Source organism: Aspergillus vadensis (assembly GCF_003184925.1).
Source record: "Aspergillus vadensis CBS 113365 unplaced genomic scaffold BO88scaffold_1, whole genome shotgun sequence".
Taxonomy (NCBI): domain Eukaryota; kingdom Fungi; phylum Ascomycota; class Eurotiomycetes; order Eurotiales; family Aspergillaceae; genus Aspergillus; species Aspergillus vadensis.
The window spans coordinates 2,540,749-2,561,265 of NW_020292039.1; the positions used below are offsets into that span (position 1 = coordinate 2,540,749).

At 50.5% G+C, this 20,517-nt stretch overlaps 8 protein-coding genes across 8 annotated transcripts; 4 read left to right on the top strand and 4 right to left on the bottom strand.

The window, feature by feature from the left end:
* Nucleotides 1-440: 440 nt before the first annotated feature.
* On the bottom strand, nucleotides 441-2,011 carry BO88DRAFT_440236 (QDE-2-interacting protein; the record flags this gene model as incomplete). The annotated part of the gene is made up of 2 exons (XM_025709769.1): nucleotides 441-1,530; nucleotides 1,617-2,011. 2 exons carry the CDS (start codon nucleotides 2,009-2,011, stop codon nucleotides 441-443), a joined length of 1,485 nt encoding a protein of 494 aa, XP_025568694.1.
* Nucleotides 2,012-2,774: 763 nt separating this feature from the next.
* BO88DRAFT_378597 (uncharacterized protein) lies at nucleotides 2,775-4,009 on the bottom strand. The gene is made up of 4 exons (XM_025704446.1): nucleotides 3,897-4,009; nucleotides 3,372-3,834; nucleotides 3,121-3,315; nucleotides 2,775-3,069 (listed from the first exon to the last, which is right to left on the bottom strand). The coding sequence occupies exons 1-4, from the start codon at nucleotides 3,977-3,979 to the stop codon at nucleotides 2,779-2,781; spliced, it is 1,032 nt and encodes a 343-aa protein (XP_025568695.1). The 5' UTR covers nucleotides 3,980-4,009; the 3' UTR covers nucleotides 2,775-2,778.
* A 1,659-nt stretch (nucleotides 4,010-5,668) lies between these two features.
* Nucleotides 5,669-8,729, top strand: BO88DRAFT_400551 (putative PHD finger domain protein). Its single transcript, XM_025705607.1, has 2 exons — nucleotides 5,669-8,247; nucleotides 8,285-8,729. Exons 1-2 carry the CDS (start codon nucleotides 6,013-6,015, stop codon nucleotides 8,327-8,329), a joined length of 2,280 nt encoding a protein of 759 aa, XP_025568696.1. The 5' UTR covers nucleotides 5,669-6,012; the 3' UTR covers nucleotides 8,330-8,729.
* A 461-nt stretch (nucleotides 8,730-9,190) lies between these two features.
* BO88DRAFT_483889 (dihydrodipicolinate synthase family protein) lies at nucleotides 9,191-10,349 on the bottom strand. Its single transcript, XM_025712255.1, has 2 exons — nucleotides 10,303-10,349; nucleotides 9,191-10,249 (listed from the first exon to the last, which is right to left on the bottom strand). The coding sequence occupies exon 2, from the start codon at nucleotides 10,246-10,248 to the stop codon at nucleotides 9,241-9,243; it is 1,008 nt and encodes a 335-aa protein (XP_025568697.1). The 5' UTR covers nucleotide 10,249; nucleotides 10,303-10,349; the 3' UTR covers nucleotides 9,191-9,240.
* Nucleotides 10,350-10,853: 504 nt separating this feature from the next.
* BO88DRAFT_431390 (Gfo/Idh/MocA family protein) lies at nucleotides 10,854-12,707 on the top strand. The gene is made up of 5 exons (XM_025709295.1): nucleotides 10,854-10,933; nucleotides 10,984-11,146; nucleotides 11,211-11,906; nucleotides 11,968-12,058; nucleotides 12,118-12,707. Exons 1-5 carry the CDS (start codon nucleotides 10,910-10,912, stop codon nucleotides 12,380-12,382), a joined length of 1,239 nt encoding a protein of 412 aa, XP_025568698.1. The 5' UTR covers nucleotides 10,854-10,909; the 3' UTR covers nucleotides 12,383-12,707.
* On the bottom strand, nucleotides 12,577-13,428 carry BO88DRAFT_25256 (uncharacterized protein). Its single transcript, XM_025702226.1, has one exon. It carries the CDS (start codon nucleotides 13,282-13,284, stop codon nucleotides 12,772-12,774), a length of 513 nt encoding a protein of 170 aa, XP_025568699.1. The 5' UTR covers nucleotides 13,285-13,428; the 3' UTR covers nucleotides 12,577-12,771.
* Nucleotides 13,429-14,004: 576 nt separating this feature from the next.
* On the top strand, nucleotides 14,005-16,035 carry BO88DRAFT_421229 (F-box/WD repeat-containing protein; the record flags this gene model as incomplete). The annotated part of the gene is made up of 2 exons (XM_025708492.1): nucleotides 14,005-15,008; nucleotides 15,063-16,035. The coding sequence occupies 2 exons, from the start codon at nucleotides 14,005-14,007 to the stop codon at nucleotides 16,033-16,035; spliced, it is 1,977 nt and encodes a 658-aa protein (XP_025568700.1).
* Nucleotides 16,036-16,409: 374 nt separating this feature from the next.
* Nucleotides 16,410-18,097, top strand: eb1 (microtubule-binding protein BIM1). Its single transcript, XM_025705608.1, has 6 exons — nucleotides 16,410-16,583; nucleotides 16,660-16,731; nucleotides 16,846-16,880; nucleotides 16,955-17,032; nucleotides 17,097-17,581; nucleotides 17,667-18,097. Exons 1-6 carry the CDS (start codon nucleotides 16,570-16,572, stop codon nucleotides 17,721-17,723), a joined length of 741 nt encoding a protein of 246 aa, XP_025568701.1. The 5' UTR covers nucleotides 16,410-16,569; the 3' UTR covers nucleotides 17,724-18,097.
* The last annotated feature ends 2,420 nt before the right edge of the window (nucleotides 18,098-20,517 follow it).

The following is a 20,517-nucleotide window of genomic DNA, read 5'->3' on the forward strand; positions in this document are numbered from 1 at the left end:
ATCGGCGGCAGGGATTAGATTAGGGTTGGTTTCTGCAGGAAGGGTCAGGAACAGCATATAACGTTTAGCACAGGAGCTTGTCTTATTCTTACTCTGTGGGGTTCTTAAGTAGGTTGTCATATCTAGATACTATCTTCGAAGTACTATACTGCGCTAGATGATTTTTATGGATCGCCAAGGATGGTTAGAGTAGGATGGTTAGAGTACGAACTACTATCATTCACCGGATCCTATGCGGCATGTCCAATGAACTCACTGAAACTAGTACACTTTCGTGGATTATTTAGATGCCTTATCCTATAACTTTCGTAGCTAGACAGTCGATGATTCCTCATGATAATTCCGAACACTAGAGTAGGGTAAGAGATGATGTCCGGTAATTTCATATTGGAAAGAAACTTCTGGAGAGGACGATAGGCTAACAATGCATGTACAAGCCCTCACGTCGAAATTTCCTCACCCGCTCCCATAAAGCTGGCGACGAGAGCCTCCATAGTGTACCGCGCATCATTCCCAGCATTGTGCAAGTACCAGCCCCTTATGTCCAGTTTCGCCAGCACGCCTCCCAGCGACCGTACCGACTCTTCCTTCCGCAGCTTACGAAACATCTGCGCTGTGTCGATCTGGTCACGAAACCCTCCCACGTCAACCCCAACTTGCTTGAGATACTTGACATCGGCTGAAAGGTTATGGCCAACCAGTACGAGTCGACGATTCAGTGCATCCTCCAAGCGCAGACTTGATCGCACTACGTCCACCAGGTCTCGTTGCAGCACCCACTCGCTCTCTCCAAACTGAAACATGCCAGGACAGCCCGACACGAACTCATGATTCACGATATGGCTGTATTCTCTCACTCGCAGATGCCGGGACTGGATACGGCTCCGCCACTGGTCGCCGTTCACGCCCGGCGGTATTCCCACCAGACTCTGCATGTCCAACACTGACACTCCGACCTCAGTCACCTGGCTATGGCAGCGCTCATTCGACTCTACGTCGATGCTGATAAATACGGGCTCTCTCCAGAATGGATACGGTACTGCCTTGGTAGCATCTAGCGGCTGCACCGTGGGCACTGTACCCGGGGCGTCCCAGTCAGCCATATCTGCTGTCCCTTCAATGTCATCCATGGAACGCAAACCAAAGTAGCACTGCATCCGTCGAACCATCTGCTTCATATCAAGCTCTTTCATCGTACGCATCAACTGTTTCTGCTTGGAAGATTTCTTTTTGTTCCGGGTGGCCTCGATAGCGGCTTCCATCATGGTCTCGAAAGCAGCGTATTCCTCATCCATATCTCCAGAAGGACGGTTGTGCTCCGATGATGGAGCAGGAATTTGTAACTCGAGCTGTTCCTTAGTCTCACGCGTGGTGCTGCGGCCGAGGTAGACAGGCTGAGGATACCCATCTTTGAAAGACAAGACCAGCCCGGCGGACATGTCTGTTGGCAGCGACAACTCACACTTCAGAGCACAATTTATCTCTTCCAAAAAGATGTTAACTTTATTGGTAGGAGTAAGAAGCACGAATCTAGATCCGAGAGACGCTGGTGCGTGGACAAAATAACTGGCACTTATCAGATCTAGTTGTACAAAGCAATGGATTGCGCGACTTACATATCCCACGAGCGGTTCCAGAATTTACCCGCGTCAAAGAAGCGGCTGGAAACCTCTTGGCTCAAGGTTCCTTTCATATGTCTGTAGGGGTATTTGGCAATAGCCAAAAGGGGGCTAAATTGGCCGTTGGTGGGAAATACGTGTTCATCTGCCGGGACTGGGGTAGGGAGCCCGGGTGGAGAAGGGAGTTCAAGAGACACAATCTGAGTGGGTTGACTTGTCTGCTGGGTAGTTGTTGCTGACGGCCTGTTTTCCAGGTTCTCAGTAAGCTCAGCCTGAGGGCCTTCGATGTTATCATCGGGCCGAGATTCGTTTGCAGGACGGCGGCCGGTGTCCAAATTCAGGAGGTCTTCATCCTGCGCAAAAAGCAGCTTGAGACGTTCTTCGGGACCCATTGCGTTAATGCGAGTGATGAATTTGAAATCTGATTTTGTTTGCTAGGAAGGTGTTGATGGGGGGAAATGGGGAGCGAGCGAGGAAAAGAGGAGAGATATTTAATAAACAGCCTTGCGTTGGCAAACGCGTGCAAACGGTAGTCTCCGCCATGAGCCATGCAGCCTAAACTGGCAGGCATGAAGGATTCATCTTTCATTCGGCTTCACCACGCAAATTAGATGATTGAATAAGGAACTCACGTGAATAGACATTTCCAGTGCTCTATGTAGAAGTTATTGTGTTGACATAGTTGGCGTCTTAATGCGACACTAAATGAAGGTCATTTACCGAGATCAACCTCCCGGCGGTTTCAATCGTTCGGAGAAACAACAGTCAACGAGGTCATCCTAGAAGTGTTAGTAGGTGCGAAATACAATCCAGTGAATGGCAAACATTCCAATTGGACATGGCATTGTTTCGGAGCGTTGGCCTGCAACAAGCGCACTTCACTCAGTTGCCATGACCTTTCTATGGGCCATTCATAGTCATGACAAATAGATTTATATCTAATGTTTCGAGGAAGGCTTGGCTGAGTGAATGCGTTATTACTTGAATTATCAAACCAGAGCTGCTAATTTAGAAGGTTGTCACTTACTGCCATCAACCAGTGCCCGAAAATAGCAGCACATGTCGTTGGTGCTTGAGGACATAAAGCCAATGTTCGCACTCATTCACAAGGATATAATCATTTATAATAATTACTCAAATCTATTATATAGTATTCAGCTTAGTCAAGCGAGAGTCTAGACTGTCGAGTACTGTTCGTGTGACTTGGAAGCTCCTGAAACACGAAAGACCGCCGAGCGACTTGATCCTTCCGGGCAAACACCGACTTGAGACCATGCTCAAAGTTCAGTATGCAATATACCGTGCAAAGAATGATAAGGCAGGAGAGCGCAAATGCTACAATGGCAAAGAGCAGCATCATATCCTTCCCTGGTGTATTGGCGCGCCGAGTTTTTCCACATAGAACAATGATCCGACTCAGTAGATAGGCCGCAATGCCTAGGCGACAGACCTGTTCGAGTTAGCCATTTGGACGTGGTAACTCTGATGCTCCATGACTAACTGCAATAATAGCCGTGGGGACTCTGTATTCACGTCGGACAAAATATGTGCCCATAGTCATCACCAGCAGTGCGGCTGGAATGAGTGCTAAGGTCAAGGAGTACTCAGGCTCCTCGAAGTGGACATCAATGAGGTCATACTGAATGATGAAGCCCACCAAGAAAAAGAAGTCGAATTTGATTAGAACAAGATATGCCTGTCAGAGTTAATCACACTTTCCCAATGAATGGAGCTCTGCAGGACTCCAAGTACCTCATATCCTCGATATTGTTTTCGACTCTGAAGGCTCCCCTGAACATACTGGTATATAGCCCAAGAAAATTCTCTGTGAACCCAATACGCGATCGGCCACATGAGAAGTGTCGCGATACTGACAGTGATGGGAACCAGAAGCTCAGCAGGCTGGATTTCTTTCCACAGGTCTCTGGATAAGTCCACCAATGGTTGATTGAAATAGTCGCGGTCTTCTCCGATTTTCAAGGTGGTCATATGGATAGACATGTACTGCATCACAGAATAGGCGAGTACACATCCATTGCTAATGCAAAGGGCTAGAAGCAAGATGATATTCTTATGATGTACCATGTCAAGACCGAGGAATACTTCATAAACGACGGCGAACATTATGAGTGCTATGTTAATCGGGACCTGATATGATATGGCGACCTGAGTGGCATTGGGATTGACCCATGATTGCCACTGAACGAGGTTGTATCTGAAATGTGGTTTAGTTAATTGCTGGGGTAGGGATGATATGTTAACAATATTTGAACTCACATGTTCAGCACGATAACAAGCAGTCCTTGCACAAACAAGATGCCGCAGAACCATTTTTCGTTTTGCGAAGTTGGCCAGTACATGGCGTCACGGGGCTAATCGCAACTCTGCTGTTCCGGCCCCGATTTATACTCTAATCAATGCACTGTTGCAAGCTTGGTATCGGCAGCCTTTAGTATCCCAAGAACATGCGGCGGTCGAAGGATTGAGCTATTGAGCTAGGGTAGCTTAAATCCACAAACTATTGTCGAAATTTACGATAGATAGTCAATCTGTTCACTCACAATTGGTGGACTCTTATCCCATCTTCCAAAATTCAGGTAGCCACTCCGGATGTCTTACTTCTTGCCCAATCAACATTCTAGAGGTACCCACTGAGTGAGAACAATTTTTTAAGGCTGGACATACATAAACCGGTACAATTTGGCCGAATAGTAGCCGAAGAAACCACGACCGTGAAGCATTAATTCTCTCGAACCAGCTGCGTGTTTGACACTTTGATTGGCCATTAAAGTTGATCGACTTTGCATATCAAGCCTGTAGGTCCACGCTCACACTCATTTGGACCCGAAATCCTTCATGTATATGAGTCTATAGGCTACAAAGTTTTCTGCCTCTTGAATCTTACGAATAAGTTTAGAATAGGCTGTGCCGTAAAACATAGATAGTCGGTACCGAGTCGGGGATCCAGGGTCTTATGGTATGTGGGGCCTTGTGTTGCCTACGAACGGCAGGCGGATTGAAGTTGATCACAAATCCACTATTAGGGGTGCTCTATTCCTGCGCGGGTCCAACCGCCCGGCATCACCACTGACATAGATATGTGCGGCCGCACGTTTTAAATGTGGCCAAAAACTTTCTTCCAAATTGAAGACTTCCTATCAAGTCAATCTCATGCCAGCAGAACAGAGTATGCGCTTAGGGAGTATCTGTTCATTGGTGTTACCACGTGCTGTCTAACCATCTTGAGAACCTCTAGTGAGGTTGAAGCTTTCTCTATCCGTTGTCCTCATATTCAATGAACCAAATGAGCCAGAGAGTCGTTCAGACCTTGGATTTCTTATAGTAAATCCGAAGACTGCGTTTCTCGCGTTGATGAATGATTGTGTACCTCGAGTGGTATGTAGCTCGCGCTCTTAGCAGCTAAGGTTGTAACACACTCTCGAAGCGCATCTCAATATAGCTTGCTTCAAGCCTCCGTGTTCGTAGGATCAAACTGGGTGACTAGTATTCAGAATTTTCTAGATCCAAGGCATCTTTGTGCCTAATACCCGTATGCGATTTGATATTGGCGGTGGAATTTGTCAACAACCAAGTAGATTCTGCCAATACTGACTGTTAAGTGATTATAACACACTGCTATGTACCTCATGGATCTTGATTACTGGAGTAATCTAGGTCAAAAATCTATTCTTGATGCTTTAACTCATATTAGTGTTTGATGTAGACATGGAACCAAGTCAAAAACCGCGCACGCGCAGCAAGGGGGAGAGCATAGTGCGCTGTCAAAGCTTGTGATTCATAGCAGGCATAATAATCTATCACCATTGCACTAGCGTGTAAATTCGAGCATCGCCGGCAAATTCCATCAATGTACTCCAGATATCGTGCTGAAAAAATGGTGGATTTTCCGACATGAGACGGCAGCATACTTTGCTTGTGCCTGTGCCTGACCTGTCAACCTCGGAACAACTATATTCCCGGGCGCGACCCGCGGTGGTTCCAGCCGGAGGGAATCGAAGGTCCGGAACTGGCCAACATCTCCAACTGATCTCAGCGCTGCTCCTCCACTTCAGTCCCCGTCATTGGCATACTTCTATTGCTTCTCATTCTCCCTTACCTCCTCACCTCGTCCTTCAGTTGAACTTTCCCTTCTGTCTCTTCTCTTGTCTCTAACTTATTTCCACCTTAGCTTGCAGGCTCTGGTCTGTCAAGCTCCCTCCATGTAAAAGTGCGGACCAGTCCCTCTTCCTGGCCGCACCCACCCCCATGGTGCCCGCCCATCTCTGACCATTTGTCCGCCTATTCCTTCAACGCTCCCTCTGTCGCTCACTCAATCGCTCCATCTATCGCCCCTTCGCATTCGTATACCCTTTCCGTCTACCTTTTGGATGGCATGGCGGACTATCACGACGCCGGTGGGCTAATTCTCGACGGCCCCTTTGATCCCGACGCCCAGGCCACCGTCACGGACTACATTGACTACACCGAATACCTCCCCGCTGACCTCATTCGCTCCCTCACTCTCATCCGCGGCCTCGACGAACGCTACTTGGAAGCTACACAGGGCGTCCATGATCTCACCAAGGCTTATGGCCAGCTGCCCACCCTCCCCTCCGACGTGCGTCCCGACGCGCGTGCTCTGCGCAAAGATATCTCCGAACAACTTGATCGCGCCATCAACGCCCGTGAATCGGCATATGCGGAGGCTTGCCGTCTATACGATGTCATTGATCGCCACTTCAATCGGCTAGACAGCATCAAGCAAAAGCTCGAAGCTCTCCCCAAGCCCGCGTCGCGCGAACCCACTCCTCCTCCCGCGCCGCCCGTCACATCAACCAAAAGAAGCCGCTCGACCAAGAAAACAGAGGAAATTTCTGGCCCGCCCACCACGACGCGCATCACGTTGCGCTTGGATGGCCACGATACTGCTCGCGCGACAACTGTGCAGAAGTCGCGCACACGCCGATCTCTCATCTCTGCCGAGCATCTGGCCGACTTGCACCCCGATTCGCCTATTGCCAGCACAGAGCATTCAGATGTGGAGCCGGATAGCAAAGTGACACCCTCAGAGTCACCCGCGGAGCCGGCAGCAGCGCCCGCCAAGAAGGAGAAGGGCCGTCGGCGATCGCGGACCTCTGGATTGGCTTCGACCGGTGCTCAAGGCCCTTCTGCTCCAGCCATATCGACCAGCAATGCTTTAGCGATGCTCAAGCCACCTCCTGACGACGCCAAACCTGGAAGTGAGGATATGCCATGGTTGCGTTTGACTGAGTGGGAAATGACAAAACTGCGGAAGAAGATGAAGAAGAATGCCGTTTGGCAGCCCAGTGAGGTCATGATCCATCGCGAGCTGGCCTTGCGCGGTCGCGGCTGGGAGGCTTACCGGGCAGCGAAAGCGCAGGCCGAGGCCACCGGTGCTGAATTCTTGGACTGTGACGACATAATGAACACGTACGTTCCGGGCAAGCTGACCAAACGCAGCGAGGCTACCGGCGATACCGAGGGCACATTCGAGACCAAGCTTAGCAACCGTGGCATGAAGCTGAACGAGGCCAAGAAGCTTAAACGGGAGAACCAGGCCCGAGAGCAGGCGGCTGCCGCAGCCGCAGCCGCCGCTGCAGCAGCACAAGAACAAACAGCCAAGGATGGAGTGCAGCCAGCAGTGGCTCCCAGTAATTTACCCACGGCCAGTGTTCCAGAAGTCCCAGCTGTGAGCAAGCCCACTCGTGCAGGGAAAAAGAGGAAACTCGAAGAGGTGACACCCCCAGAGGTTCCCCCCATTCCTTCAGCTCCCCACCCCTCCGCATCTTCTGCCCCATCTGCTTCTGCTGCTCCCTCCACGTCTGATGGTCCCTCCAATGTTGAACCCTCCGCACCCGACGGTCCCTCTGCTTCTACACCCTCTGTTCCTCCTACTGCTACCTCCGCTACTTCCCCTGTTCCTACTGCCCCCGCTGTCTCCGCTGCTCCTACTGCGCCTGTGGAAATTGAAACCCGTCCTTCGCTGCGAAGCGCGACTAAACGCCGCCGAACTAGCAAAGGATCCCCCACACCCGTTGATCCAAACATCGCCATCCCTGAAGAAGCACCTACAATTGCAGCGCCAGCTCCTACAGCTGTAGAAACCTCCGAGTCGCAGAAGCCTTCCTTACCGCCGTCTCCAATTGGACCCAAGCGCGCCATCGCACAACCTACGATCACAGCCGCAAAAGCGGCTACGCCAACCCCCCCGGTTACCCGACCCCCATCTCGCCGCTCGGCTGCGTTATCATTAGAACCAACCACAAATGCCAGCGCCGTTGCACCTTCTACCAAGCGCGAACTCCGTCAGAAAAGCGCCACACCTGCTCGGAAGACTCCTGTACCAGAAACAGCTCGAGCCGCCAGTGTGAGTGCTCCCAATCGCAGGCGTAAACGCCCCGCACCCGGTCCTGTGTCTTCAGGTCAAGATGGTGGTGCAGCGGTAAGCTACGGTCGCCGCAAAGCGAAGCCCGGCAAGAAGCGGATTGGGACGCGTGAGGTTGGCCTAAAAGATGGTACCTTGGCACGCGAGGACATTCGAATCGACGAGGATGGAGTCCTCGAAGAGATCGACCCGAACGAACCACGGTATTGTCTGTGTGGAGACGTGAGTTTCGGGACGATGATCTGCTGTGAAAATCAAGAGGTATGTGCTCCATAATTCTACTTTGATGGCGCCGCTAACATAAGTAGTGTGACCGAGAATGGTTTCATCTTGACTGTGTCGGGCTGTCCGAGGTGCCAAGTCGCACGGCCAAATGGTACTGTCCGGATTGTCGGGTAAAGTTCAACAAGGGCGCAGATGGAATAGTGAAAAACAATCCGCGGAGATGAAGCTATACCATACTGACTGGACAATTCTCGGATTTTGAATGGGTGGTGGATATTCATGAGACCACGATTAGGCGCTTGGGCAAATTGTTGCATAGGGCTTGATTTTGCTCTCTACTTTGTTCTCTTGATTGCAGCGTGGCGAAGATTTTATGGAGTAAAACCCCCTTTGTTGATTGATTATATTTATCATAAGAGCTAGCTCGGAACCTGGTGATGGCGCTACACTGAGAGAATAATGCAGTTAATAACTTATCTACATGTGCACATGAAGCCAATCGATAAAGTAAACGTCTCACAGCCCCTATTAAAAACAACCACCACCAACTCAGTAACTAAAAATACTCTACTAAGCCAGACCACTCAATTCAATTTCCCACCTTATGCTTACCTCCCCTCCCCCACCCTACTTACTACGGGTTCCTCTTTAGATTGTGTGGGTGCGATTTCTAATGTGGCTGTTTAAATCTGATTATGTCTTCAGATGATGATCGGTTGCTGCGTCATGCTTGGTATGGATTTATCCACGCCGATGAGCTCCGGGCTCTCAAAGACAATATCCGTCCTCGAATCGGTGCTGTTTGTCCACCAACCAGCATGTCTTTATCCGGAATGTAGCGTGGGGGTTCCATACTTCGGTCTATCACTAACCCACCCAGGTCGGACTTCGCTCCGAAACGCCGACCCCACTGGTTTCAATTTTACTGCACGCACGACTCCAAAATCCTTCTATTCACAAGTCGTAGTTAGTTCTATATGATACAATGGACTAAGCAATATCCGGCAGCGACTTCTCAACCTCCATGGCATCCTTGATCTTCTCTGCCACCGCCTCCGCCTGCTCGGCACTCAAGCGAGCCAACGGCCGACGCGGGAATCCACCATATCCATAGTAGCTCTGAATGGCACTCTTCGTACCGGGGATAGCCGCCTTAGTGAGAACCCAGTCGGCCTTACTCAACAGCTCCTGAGCCTCCATAGCCTCCGTGAAGCGACCCGCGCTCCAGAGGTTGAAGATCTGCACACACAGCTTGGGGATGACGTTCGCGCCACCCGCCAGGATCGCGGAACCTCCGGACGCCAGCGTCTGCAGGGAGAAATCCGCAATACCTCCGAATGCAACGTACGGGTGGACCGCCTCTGTCTTGGTGCTGGGGAACTTGCGCTGGGCCGGAGCCAAAGGCGAAGAGGGAGTAATGGCGTGCAGAGCGGAAGCAACACGGGTCAACTTGCCCGTGTTGGCGCAGGTGAATTTCGTGCCTACGATGTTGGGGTGCTGAGAGATGCGGATGATAAGGTCGGAGTCCATGTCAATTCCTGCCACGGCACCGGGGTAGTTGTAGAGGATGAGAGGGATGGGGGAGCCGTCGGCGACGCTGGTGAAGAATTCGTAGAGGGTTTGGTCGTTGCCGGTGGCGTAGCGGTAGTAGCTGGGGGGGACAATCAGGGCGTATTCAGCTCCGGCCTCATAGGATTCCTTGCAGAGCTCGATGGTACCGCGGATGGATTGTTCGCTGGCACCTGCGATGACGGGGACGTTGGAGAAGCCGGCTTCAACGAGTGCGGACCGGGTCTCGTTGATCACGGTCTTGCGCTCGGCCCGGGTGAGGTGTACGGCTTCACCGTTAGAGCCCATGCAGACGAGACCAACGAGACCGGCTTTGGCGAGACGAACGGCATGCTTGCGGATGGTAGGGACGTCGAGCTCTTCGGTTGAGGGGTCGAAGAAGGTCATGGTTGGAGCGTACACTCCGGGGCGGAGCGGGGTAAAAGGCATTCTATAGTTCGCTGTTAGTTGTGGACTTGGGTTCAGAGTGTGTGGCAGATGTACTTGACTGGTCTGTGTAATATATGCTACTATACACTTTTTAATCAATGGGATATGTGTGTTGCGAAGCTGTAGTTGGCGTTGTGCATCATTCAATGGACTTATATAGTAGACCACCCCTCATGTTTACCCCGCGTGCCCTGCCGTACCGTTTCGGTATCATCCCACGTCTCCACCGTTTCGGACAAATTTATCCACCAATAATAATGAGCCGGTAGTAAACTTGCCTCTTCTGTCCGTATCAAACGCCGACAGCAGTTGTCATACAGGGAGAAAAGTACCAGCAAGGCTGCATGTGAACAATGTGAAGAGGGGGTTTTGAGCGGGCAGTATAGTAGCATCAATTGAGAGCAACTCGTAAGATACTGTTAGACACCAGAGACATCAAATTGACTGTATCACGTCCTGTATATCTTCCACCATTGATGCAATCCCATACCACTTACAGCTCAACCAGCCATCGGTTAATGACCCCGCAAAACCCGGTCCAGCAGGATCTCTTATATGACCGCCAACCCACTGAGCGACAAAATTGTTTCCATTTTTCTTGTCATATTCTTTCCCTCTAATCTTTTTTTTTTCTGGACAGATTTACACCACAGCAATCACAATGGCTCCCCCAGCTGTGTTGATGGTAAGTTGTTCCTCCAATTTCACGCGTATCCCGACTAACCAACAACATAGGTAGGAACAGGCGAGTACACGACCGGCTACGTCGGCGGTACAGCCTCGACCTCCGACAAAAAAGTGGGTGTCGTGGGCTTGACGCTCTTCGACTTGCGTCGTCGCGGCAAAGTCGGCGATCTGAGCATGGTGGGCGTATCTGGATCCAAATTCCCCGGAATCCGTAAGTCTCACCCTCATTCCCTTTCGTACTCGGCAATTCGCCAAACTGACTGAGAGAAACCCAGGCGCACACTTGCAGAAGAATATCTCTGAAGTCTACAACGGCCTTGATGTCTCCTTCACCTCCTTCCCCGCCGACAACACCTCTGACCCAGAAGCCTACAAAGCCGCCATTGACGCCCTGCCCGCCGGCTCTGCAATCACCATTTTCACTCCCGACCCCACCCATTACCCTATCGCTCTGTACGCTATTCAGCGCAAGATCCACGTTCTCATCACCAAGCCTGCGACTAAGCTCCTCTCCGACCACCTCGACCTGCTCGCTGAGTCTCGCAAGCACAATGTCGTTGTGTACATTGAGCACCACAAGCGCTTCGACCCGGCCTACAGTGACGCACGTGCTAAGGCTGCCAAGCTCGGTGACTTTAACTACTTTTACAGCTACATGAGTCAGCCCAAGAGCCAGCTCGAAACGTTCAAGGCCTGGGCTGGTAAGGACTCGGATATCTCCTACTATTTGAACAGCCACCATGTGGACGTTAATGAGAGCATGGTGCCGGACTATGTCCCCGTGAAAGTAACGGCTAGTGCGGCTACGGGAACTGCTGTCGAGCTGGGCTGTGCCCATGAGACGGAGGACACTATCACTCTGCTTGTGGAATGGAAGAAGAAGGATGGGTCGAGAATGGCTACGGGTGTTTACACATCTAGTTGGACGGCTCCACAGAGGGCCGGTGTACACTCTAACCAGTACTTCCATTGTAAGTCGCTCCGTGGGGTCAATTCATAGCCTTGGAGAATGGTCGATGCTAACAAGTGCAGATATGGGATCGAAGGGTGAAATTCGTGTTAATCAGGCTAAGCGTGGCTATGATGTTGCTGAGGATGAGGCTGGATTGTCTTGGATTAACCCGTACGTTCCTACTTCTCATGGCGTTGGCTTGATTGTTGTGCTGACTGACAGTTACGCAGGTTCTATATGAAGTACGCACCCGACGAGGAGGGTAACTTCGGTGGTCAGACTGGCTACGGATACATCAGTTTCGAGAAGTTCATTGATGCCGTCACAGCTGTTAATGAGGGACGGTTGACGCTTGATCAGCTGGATGCCAGGCCGATTCCGACTCTGAAGAACACGATTGCCACAACGGCAATCCTGCATGCAGGACGCATTTCCTTGGATGAGAAGCGGTCGGTGGAGATCGTGACTGAGGATGGAAAGTGGGAGCTGAAGTAGATACCTTTAGAGACGCTTGTATGTAATTACTCTGTTATGTATGGCTGTACGAACGTTTATGATTCTGGTCCATCTGTTGCGGTGAACATGCAGGTTTGCGACAACTGTTCCTCAGAAGCTTAATGATGCAGCTATGCTAACCCCTTGGCCTTGAGGCTTGAGAAAGGGGCTTTAAACATTTCGGATAGCCCAGTTTGAAGGGGATCATTACTATCCCCCGTTACAGGATCCTCTCTTTGTTCAGGCGGCAGCGATTGAGGCTGTGACCCGGAAAGTCGCACAGACTTACGATACGACTAAGCACTAATTCAGTGAGTACATCATTTACAGAAATTCCAATCACAAGCAGAGCATGAGAATCTCCAGTGTGTCTACTTAGCAACGACCGATCACACGAGGCATAATTGCATTGTGGTTGACAACGAATTCCTGCCTGGCCAACTGGCACTGACAAAGTGGGCCAGACCGTGAAGGATTGGCAACCCCACGGGGGCGGGAAGAAGATGGAGATGAGATGGAGTCGATCCCTGAGCCGGAACAACAAGACAAAGGGGTTCGTCTCGATTCTCGGCATGCACAGACAAAGAATGGGTACACATAGAATTAGACCTCAAACATCTCCTACAGGCATTGATACCTTGGTGCAGGAGTGACTCCTCCCCCCACCCACTACAGATCAGATACATGTTAATGCCTGAACAAAATTTCTTCGCTGAGACGTGCATGGTATGTAGGACACCAAACATCTCTTCATCAGGCATCCACCTGGATACCAAACCCCTGGGATCAAGTCCAATCCCATTCTGCCATCCGAGCCATGCGAGCCTTACGGATGCCCTAATTGACAGGGGCGAACAATGGCCATCACAAAGGAAAAATATCCGCGGCACACATCTTTTCATGGTTTAAAACTTAGCAGAAATTGAAGCCCGCCACCAGTCAGCCTGGAAGAGCCAATCAAGGGCCTGGACCGGGTCGGGGCTGATCGGGCTGGGGGGCAAAAGAGGCTCACCGCCCGGGCGGCGGGCCTCCCTTTTCTCTCGCCCGATCCCCATGCCTCCAGCTTTTTATTAGATTTGTTGGCAGTAGTGTTGTTTTTTTTCTTTTTCATGCAGTCGCTAGGTCTTGGGGTTTAATACTTTTGGGTTGTTTCTTCTACACTCGATTCTCTGGGACTCTCTTTCCTTCCCTCCCTTCTCTCTTTTCTTCTTTCGCGCCCATCCCTCTCTCGCACCCCATCTTGCACTCTTTTGTTTTTTGGTTATTTACTATCGATTTACCTATCAGACTCACCCGGGCGGTTGGTGTTCGTTATCAGGAGTTCTTGTTGATCACATCGGTCTTTTCCTTGGTCACTCGGGCTGCTACTCTGTTGATTTCTCCCCTTACCTACGCCATTCAGCCTCGCGATACCGCCTTATATCCCCTATTGACGCATCACATATTTCTTCCTTGACCAGCAGCGTTACCCTTGCGTCTGACCCCTGAGGGTGTGTCTCAGCCGCGCAAAGGGAATTCACACGATTCCATACTATAACAGTCTATCGAGAACGCTTCGTCCTAAGTGTCCCCCGCGTGGCTGTCCTTAATTGAGACTGTCACTGTGACATCGATCGCCCGTCATGGCTCCACGAGATTCCAGCACTATTACCTCCCGCCGACGCCCCTCTTTCTCCCTCCGCTCTCGGCCCCAGACTGCTACAACTTCGACTGCTCATACAACCGGGTTGGAACATGATGTGTGGCATGGGCTGTCTGTGGTGGATTCAGGAGATGATGACGACGGCCAGGTCGTGGAAGATATGAACCATTTCCCAGAGCCTGTCCCCAGGCGCCGTGAAGCCAAGAGCTTCTCCAGCTTACGCCATCCCGTGGACGGTCTGCGAGCTCTGGGCCGTCGCCTCTCGGTGACGCTCCGCAATAAGTCGTCCAGGCATTCCGTTCATCCTCAACCAGAAGCCATGAGAAACTCTTGGTGCAATGAAACCAGCATTAATCGTCGACCTTCACTTGAGAGTATTTCCGCGCTGCATGGCTTCTACGCCCATGCTGGCGCCCCTGTTCCCGGAAATGGCCTGGAGCCACCCGTTTTCTCGAACGATATCTATGCGGGAGCGGCCGCTCGCGCTGCAGCTGCAGCTCAGAATGAGCTGGCAAGAGCTCTGCAAGACAGTATCAAGCTCTCGGATGCTAGATTGACCCAAGATTCGGAAAGTGGCATTGGCATTGATCTACGCGATCGCTCCGAGCTATCTGACCCGGCTCTGGCCATAGTACGGATTGATCCTGTCAGCTGCCTTCCTCCTGAGGTTATGTCACAGGTGTTCTCCTACCTTGATCCCGAGTCCCTCATGCAGTCTGAACTGGTTTCTCGTGCTTGGAGTGAGCAGGCATCCTCCCGGCACATTTGGCGGCACGTGTTTCGTCATACCTACGGACAACACCCTAGCGGGCTTCCATTCAAGAAGAGACAGTCTGCTGGTTTGGGCAAGGCCCATCCTAAGCAGGATTGGAAGCGGATGTTCCTCGTTCGCCGTGCTCTGGAACATAGATGGAAGGAAGGAAAGGCCGCTGCTATCTACCTTCACGGCCATAAGGACAGTGTCTACTGTGCGCAGTTTGATGAGTGAGTTTTTCCATGGTTAAGATTCGCATTCAAGATTTTTCTAACTTTTTCCAGGGACAAGATCATTACGGGTTCTCGCGATCGGACTATCCGAGTTTGGGACGCTCATTACCCTTGGCCATGCCGGAAGATTATTGGCCCTCCTCCGGGCGATGTCTCCGGTATTGGTCCGGTCAATAACCCGGCGCAGCAATCAGCTGGAAAGCCGCCCTTTTTGACCATTTGCCCTCCGCCGACGCGCTCCGCGGGGATCATGGCCCCTATTGAGCACAGCGCGGACTATCACAGTGCTTCCATTCTCTGTCTCCAGTTCGATGAAGAGATCATGGTCACCGGTTCGTCTGACTTTACCTGCATTGTGTGGGACATCAAGAACGACTACAAGCCGATTCGTCGCCTGGTGGGCCACCAGGCAGGAGTGCTGGATGTCTGCTTTGATGACCGGTACATTGTGTCTTGCTCCAAAGACACTACCATCTGTGTATGGGATCGGCACACAGGTGCCTTGGTGAAGAAACTCCTTGGCCACCGCGGACCAGTGAATGCTGTTCAGCTGCGCGGAGATCTGGTCGTTTCTGCAAGCGGAGACGGTGTCGCCAAGCTCTGGAACATCACTTCTGGTCTTTGTGTCAAGGAGTTTCCCAGCAAGGACCGTGGACTGGCATGTGTCGAGTTCAGTGATGATGCTCGAACCATTCTCACTGGTGGCAACGACCAAGTGATCTATCAGTTTGACGCCAATACCGGCGACATGGTCAACGAGCTCAAGGGCCACGCAGGCTTGGTTCGCTCCTTGCACTTGGACAGCATGAATCAACGAATTGTCAGTGGTAGCTACGACATGAGTGTCAAAGTTTTCGATGCTCAAAGTGGCGAGCTATCCATTGACCTTCCGGGCTGGACAACGAGCTGGATGCTCAGCGTCAAGTCCGACTATCGGCGCATTGTGGCCACCAGCCAAGATTCTCGCGCTGTCATAATGGATTTCGGTTATGGACTAGATGGCATAGATTTACTGAAAGAGTAATAAATCTGGCTAGACATTTGCTATTCGCTTATTTACTGAGGAAAAGTCTGGGCTTTGGAGTTTTTTTGGGATATGCGGGTTTGCTTCTTGGGTTTATTAGCAGGGACATACATTGGCTAGCGATAGATGCTTACATATTTGCTCAACTTATTAATTCATTTGCTCCGAACCAAAATTTACTTCAATTAGGCTGCTTTTGCCTATGAGACTTCGACTTAGTGTAATCAGTAATGGTTCCGATTTCTAGCCTCAGGCATCCGTAGATTGGGGAGGCTAGGTACCGTTGTGGATTTTCCAAAAGCGGCTTAGCGTGTGCAGTCCCGTGGGTTTTGTCGACAGCAACAAAACATCCCCATCTGCTCAACTTGGCCTTTGTTTTTCTTCGAAATTAACAAGAGAGATCCAGCGCTACAGGGTGTTTCCCTTTGTTACTAATTCTTATTTCAACTCCTCTCCGATATTTGCAACCCCCTGCCAAACCCTGCATTCCTTCTAGCCCGGCATTCAGCCTTCTCCTACACTACTTACCCCACTATGTCGGAATCCAGGTTCGTCGGGCATCTGCGTCTGTTCAGATCGGCTTGTTGGTCCTGTGCACCCAAGGCTAACAATCCAGGATAACAGACAAGAGCTGTTGGCATGGATCAACAACCTGCTGCAGTTGAACATGACCAAGGTTGAGCAGTGCGGAACTGGGTAGGAACCTCCCTGACAGACGTGGAAAGTCGGCTGCAGCAGACGCCTCAGCAGCGCTTTCAACAAACAATTAGAAATGTCTCAGGCCCATAGGCTGACGGAATGATTGTACAGTGCCGCTCTGTGCCAGATCTTCGATTCGATATTCAGTGAGTTGGCGTGACGAGCCCACCCCTTTTTTTCCACCCCCGCCTGGATATGTGGCTTACTAGTTGCCTTTTAGTGGATGTCCCCATGTCTCGCGTCAAGTTCAACGTCAACACCGAATACGCCTACCTTCAGAACTTCAAGGTTCTTCAGAGTACGCCTCTTCCGAACGAATTGTGGTTTGGGAACCTTGTTTCCGTTAACACAGGCCTGTTTAGACGTCTTTGCCAAGCACCAGGTCGACAAGCCGATTCCCGTCGAATCTCTCACGAAATGCCGTATGCAGGACAACCTTGAGTTCCTCCAGTGGACGAAGAAGTACTGGGACCAACACTACCCGGGTGGTGACTACGATGCCGCCGCTCGTCGCAAGGCCTCCGGTGGTCCCCCCGCCACTGCGGGTGGCTCTCGCACAGGTGCAAGCTCCGCCGGAGCGGCACGCCGTGGTACTACGCCTACCATTGGCGCTGCCCGCCCCCGTGTCGCTGGTGCCGCAAGCGCTGCCAACGTGTCTGCGCTGCAGCAGGAGATTGCTACGCAAAAGGAGGCTATTGCTGGCTTGGAGAAGGAGAGGGATTTCTACTTTGCCAAGCTGCGTGACATCGAATTGCTTCTGCAGAGCGCCATCGAGGCCGACCCGGAGCTCGAAAAGGATGATGACTCCCTGGTGAAGCACATCCAGGGCATTCTGTACTCGACGGAGGTATGATTCCACACTAGCCGGACCTCTTTTGTTGCCTGTCAAGGAGGCTTCTCATTCCCGAATCCGAGGTTAACATGTGTTGCAGGAGGGATTCGAGATTCCCGAAGCGGAGGCTGGGGCGGATGAACTGGAGACCTTCTAAGTTCATAACTAATAATGTTCGTCCCATTATTAATACCCCTTCATGTGTAGCACAAGCGTTCGTCAGTCGTCTTACGGCGTCTCTATGTCTTTAACTAGTTTTCCTTCTGTTTAGACCGTTGGTCAGACATGCGAGTAGGGTGAGGGGTTGAGGAGTGAAAAAGCAAGGAGAGTGGCTGGCGAGATGCAGACCCTTTGTATAGTTGTGACACAGTCTTTTTCTTTCTTCTCTGTCTCGACAGGTAGTTGGAAGCAGGTTCCATTCCCATGTTCTTTCTTCCTCTCTCTTTCTCTAGCCTGCATTGATACTGATAGAAAGGTATTCCAATCCGTGGAATAAATTAAGTGCGTTGACATACGCAATGCGCCGTTCCCATCGGCAGACTAATCCTGGTGCAGTAAACTGTCTATCAATGGTCCCTTAATCTTGAGCATACTACTTGATGAGCAACTCTCGTATGAGTGAAGTATGTGCATTAATGCTCTTCGTTGCTCCAGCTTAAGACCAAACAATTTTACACTGGCCTCATCAACAAGCCACGACTAAGTTACCGGCAACAGCTTGCGTCACACGATTTTGGCTACTACTAGTATCCAATACTCAATATATTTACATTAGTTAGTCAGAATCAATATCAAGACGATCCCACACTACCATTCAACCAGCCGTTCATTGACACCAACCTGGTCGAATTGATATTCATCATTCAATATACATGAGGGCCCGACACGGCATGATAGTGAGACACGCCCACAATGTGTCAATATGATACAACATGATGTGCTCTCATTGGAAATATAAGTCTGGTCTTGGGATTTGTGTGTATGTGTGTGGATTCCAGGGAGAGGAACCTGAAGTTGGGGGCTGAGTGATGCGCAATGCAGATTTATATTCTTCATAGTACCTAGTACCACTTTGTGTCATCTATACTATGTCAGGTGGTATTATGAGTATGTTGGGAGTTTCATGATTACGCGGGGACGAGGGGAGATGCAGCCAAGTAAATCTGACATGGTGGGAATAGTAATAAGTGGTTGACTGGGTCACTTATTGACTTACTCTGTTTGAGTCATATGGTGGTTTGAGAGCTTAGTGAGGGGCTCTCTTGCTAGTCATTTATTTTCAAGGTCGGTGGAGGGCTTGTGCAGTTTTATTGTTGATTGTTTCAGCTACGACAGTGTGACAATGATATATGACAATCATGAGAGTAAATGATGGGGTCATGTGAATAGTTCTTAGGGCGAGATAATCTATGATCATCAGAGATTTTAGCCATGCTGTCTGTCGGTAAATATTGAGGAATGTTAGATGTCTTTGCTTGATGTTCTTTGATGTAGATATATGCTAGGATCTTGCATAATGAGAATGTCGATCACTTTGGTACTGTGTCAAATTGATAACGATTTTTGCATATAGTGAGAAATGCAAATCACGTCCTACATGTCACATGATTAATCCAGTTCTAAGCATTTAGATAGATACTCCCCGAGATCTTCCAGTAGCAATGATGAACATTCCTCGAAGCTTCCAAGATTGTTCTCGATGGCCGGACGGGAGATGAACATGACAGGAGCCGGCCGGGCTGCGATATAAATAGCGGGTTCTAAAGAGTGAGGTGGGGCTCTGAGACACGGAAAAGAGACATACGTACGTATACGTGTATCAAAACCGCAGCCAATTCTGTTTGTCTGCCTAGTCACCAATATTCTCCTTTTCTCTTTTTTCTTCGCTTCTCTTTTTGTCTTGGGGAAAAGATTATAAGCTGACTCAGGTATCTACTGCTGGGATCTGATACTAGCTAACTGAGTTGAGCCTATGGAGTGCATCCTCTTGCATGACTCGACTAGTCCCTGTTCATCTCGATAGCGACGATCCATTGTCGATTGTGGATGAGAGTGATTCAGATGGGGCGTACCTTGCAGAGTGAGTGGTGAGTGGTGACATCGCAGCGGCTAAAGCCTTAGAAAGTCGTTAGGGAGTGAGTCCCTTGCATCATTGCGTGGGACCTAGGAAGAACTTCGGGACGTTGTGGGTGTCCGTGTCTGGACTCTAGATGGACTTTTTCTTTTCCTTCGTGATGTGGATTAATGAATCGCGTTCTCGATTAGATGATGGATCCCGTGTGTGGGTGGGATGTTGTCTTGTTGTTTTGGTGGCCTCATGGGGTCGAAATCCTGCCTTGTCTACCTGCTGTCTGTGAGTACTTGGGCTATGAGTTGGTATTGGTGATGTCTTGTTTGCTCCCTGCTAGCGCATGCAGCATCAGCAACGGACAGGATTGCTATGTGAACTAGTAACGAGAAATTTGGTTGTTGGCCCCCTGTCTGTCTGCGAGGTCAAACTTGTATGCAGGATTGCTCGGTGTGGAAACTAGACCACCACGGGGTTAGGTCGTCTGTCTACCTGCTATAGATTCCAGTCCTGATTAGACGGCTCTTGACACGGGACAGAACCGTGGATGATGAGATATGATAGGCACTTGGATGATATTGCAGCCGGGTCTCTAATTAACAGGCGTGGTCTAGTTAGATTGTGTGTCCGGCGTAAACAAACATCTAATGAAACTTAGCGCCCGGCGTTTTATTAAACTCAGGCTTGGCTCCCCCCTTTCGGACAGCGCCCCGGACCAATGACGAAGGGCAGTCCATGTCTTTCCCCAAATTGGGTCGAGTCTATCGTACTACTGTATCTGCCGTACGAGTTTTCGTGTGTATTGATGGATCCCCAAGCGAGCTGGTCTGCGCAAACCAGAGAAAAAGCAATTGTCCATCCACGGACTCCCAGACATATGTAT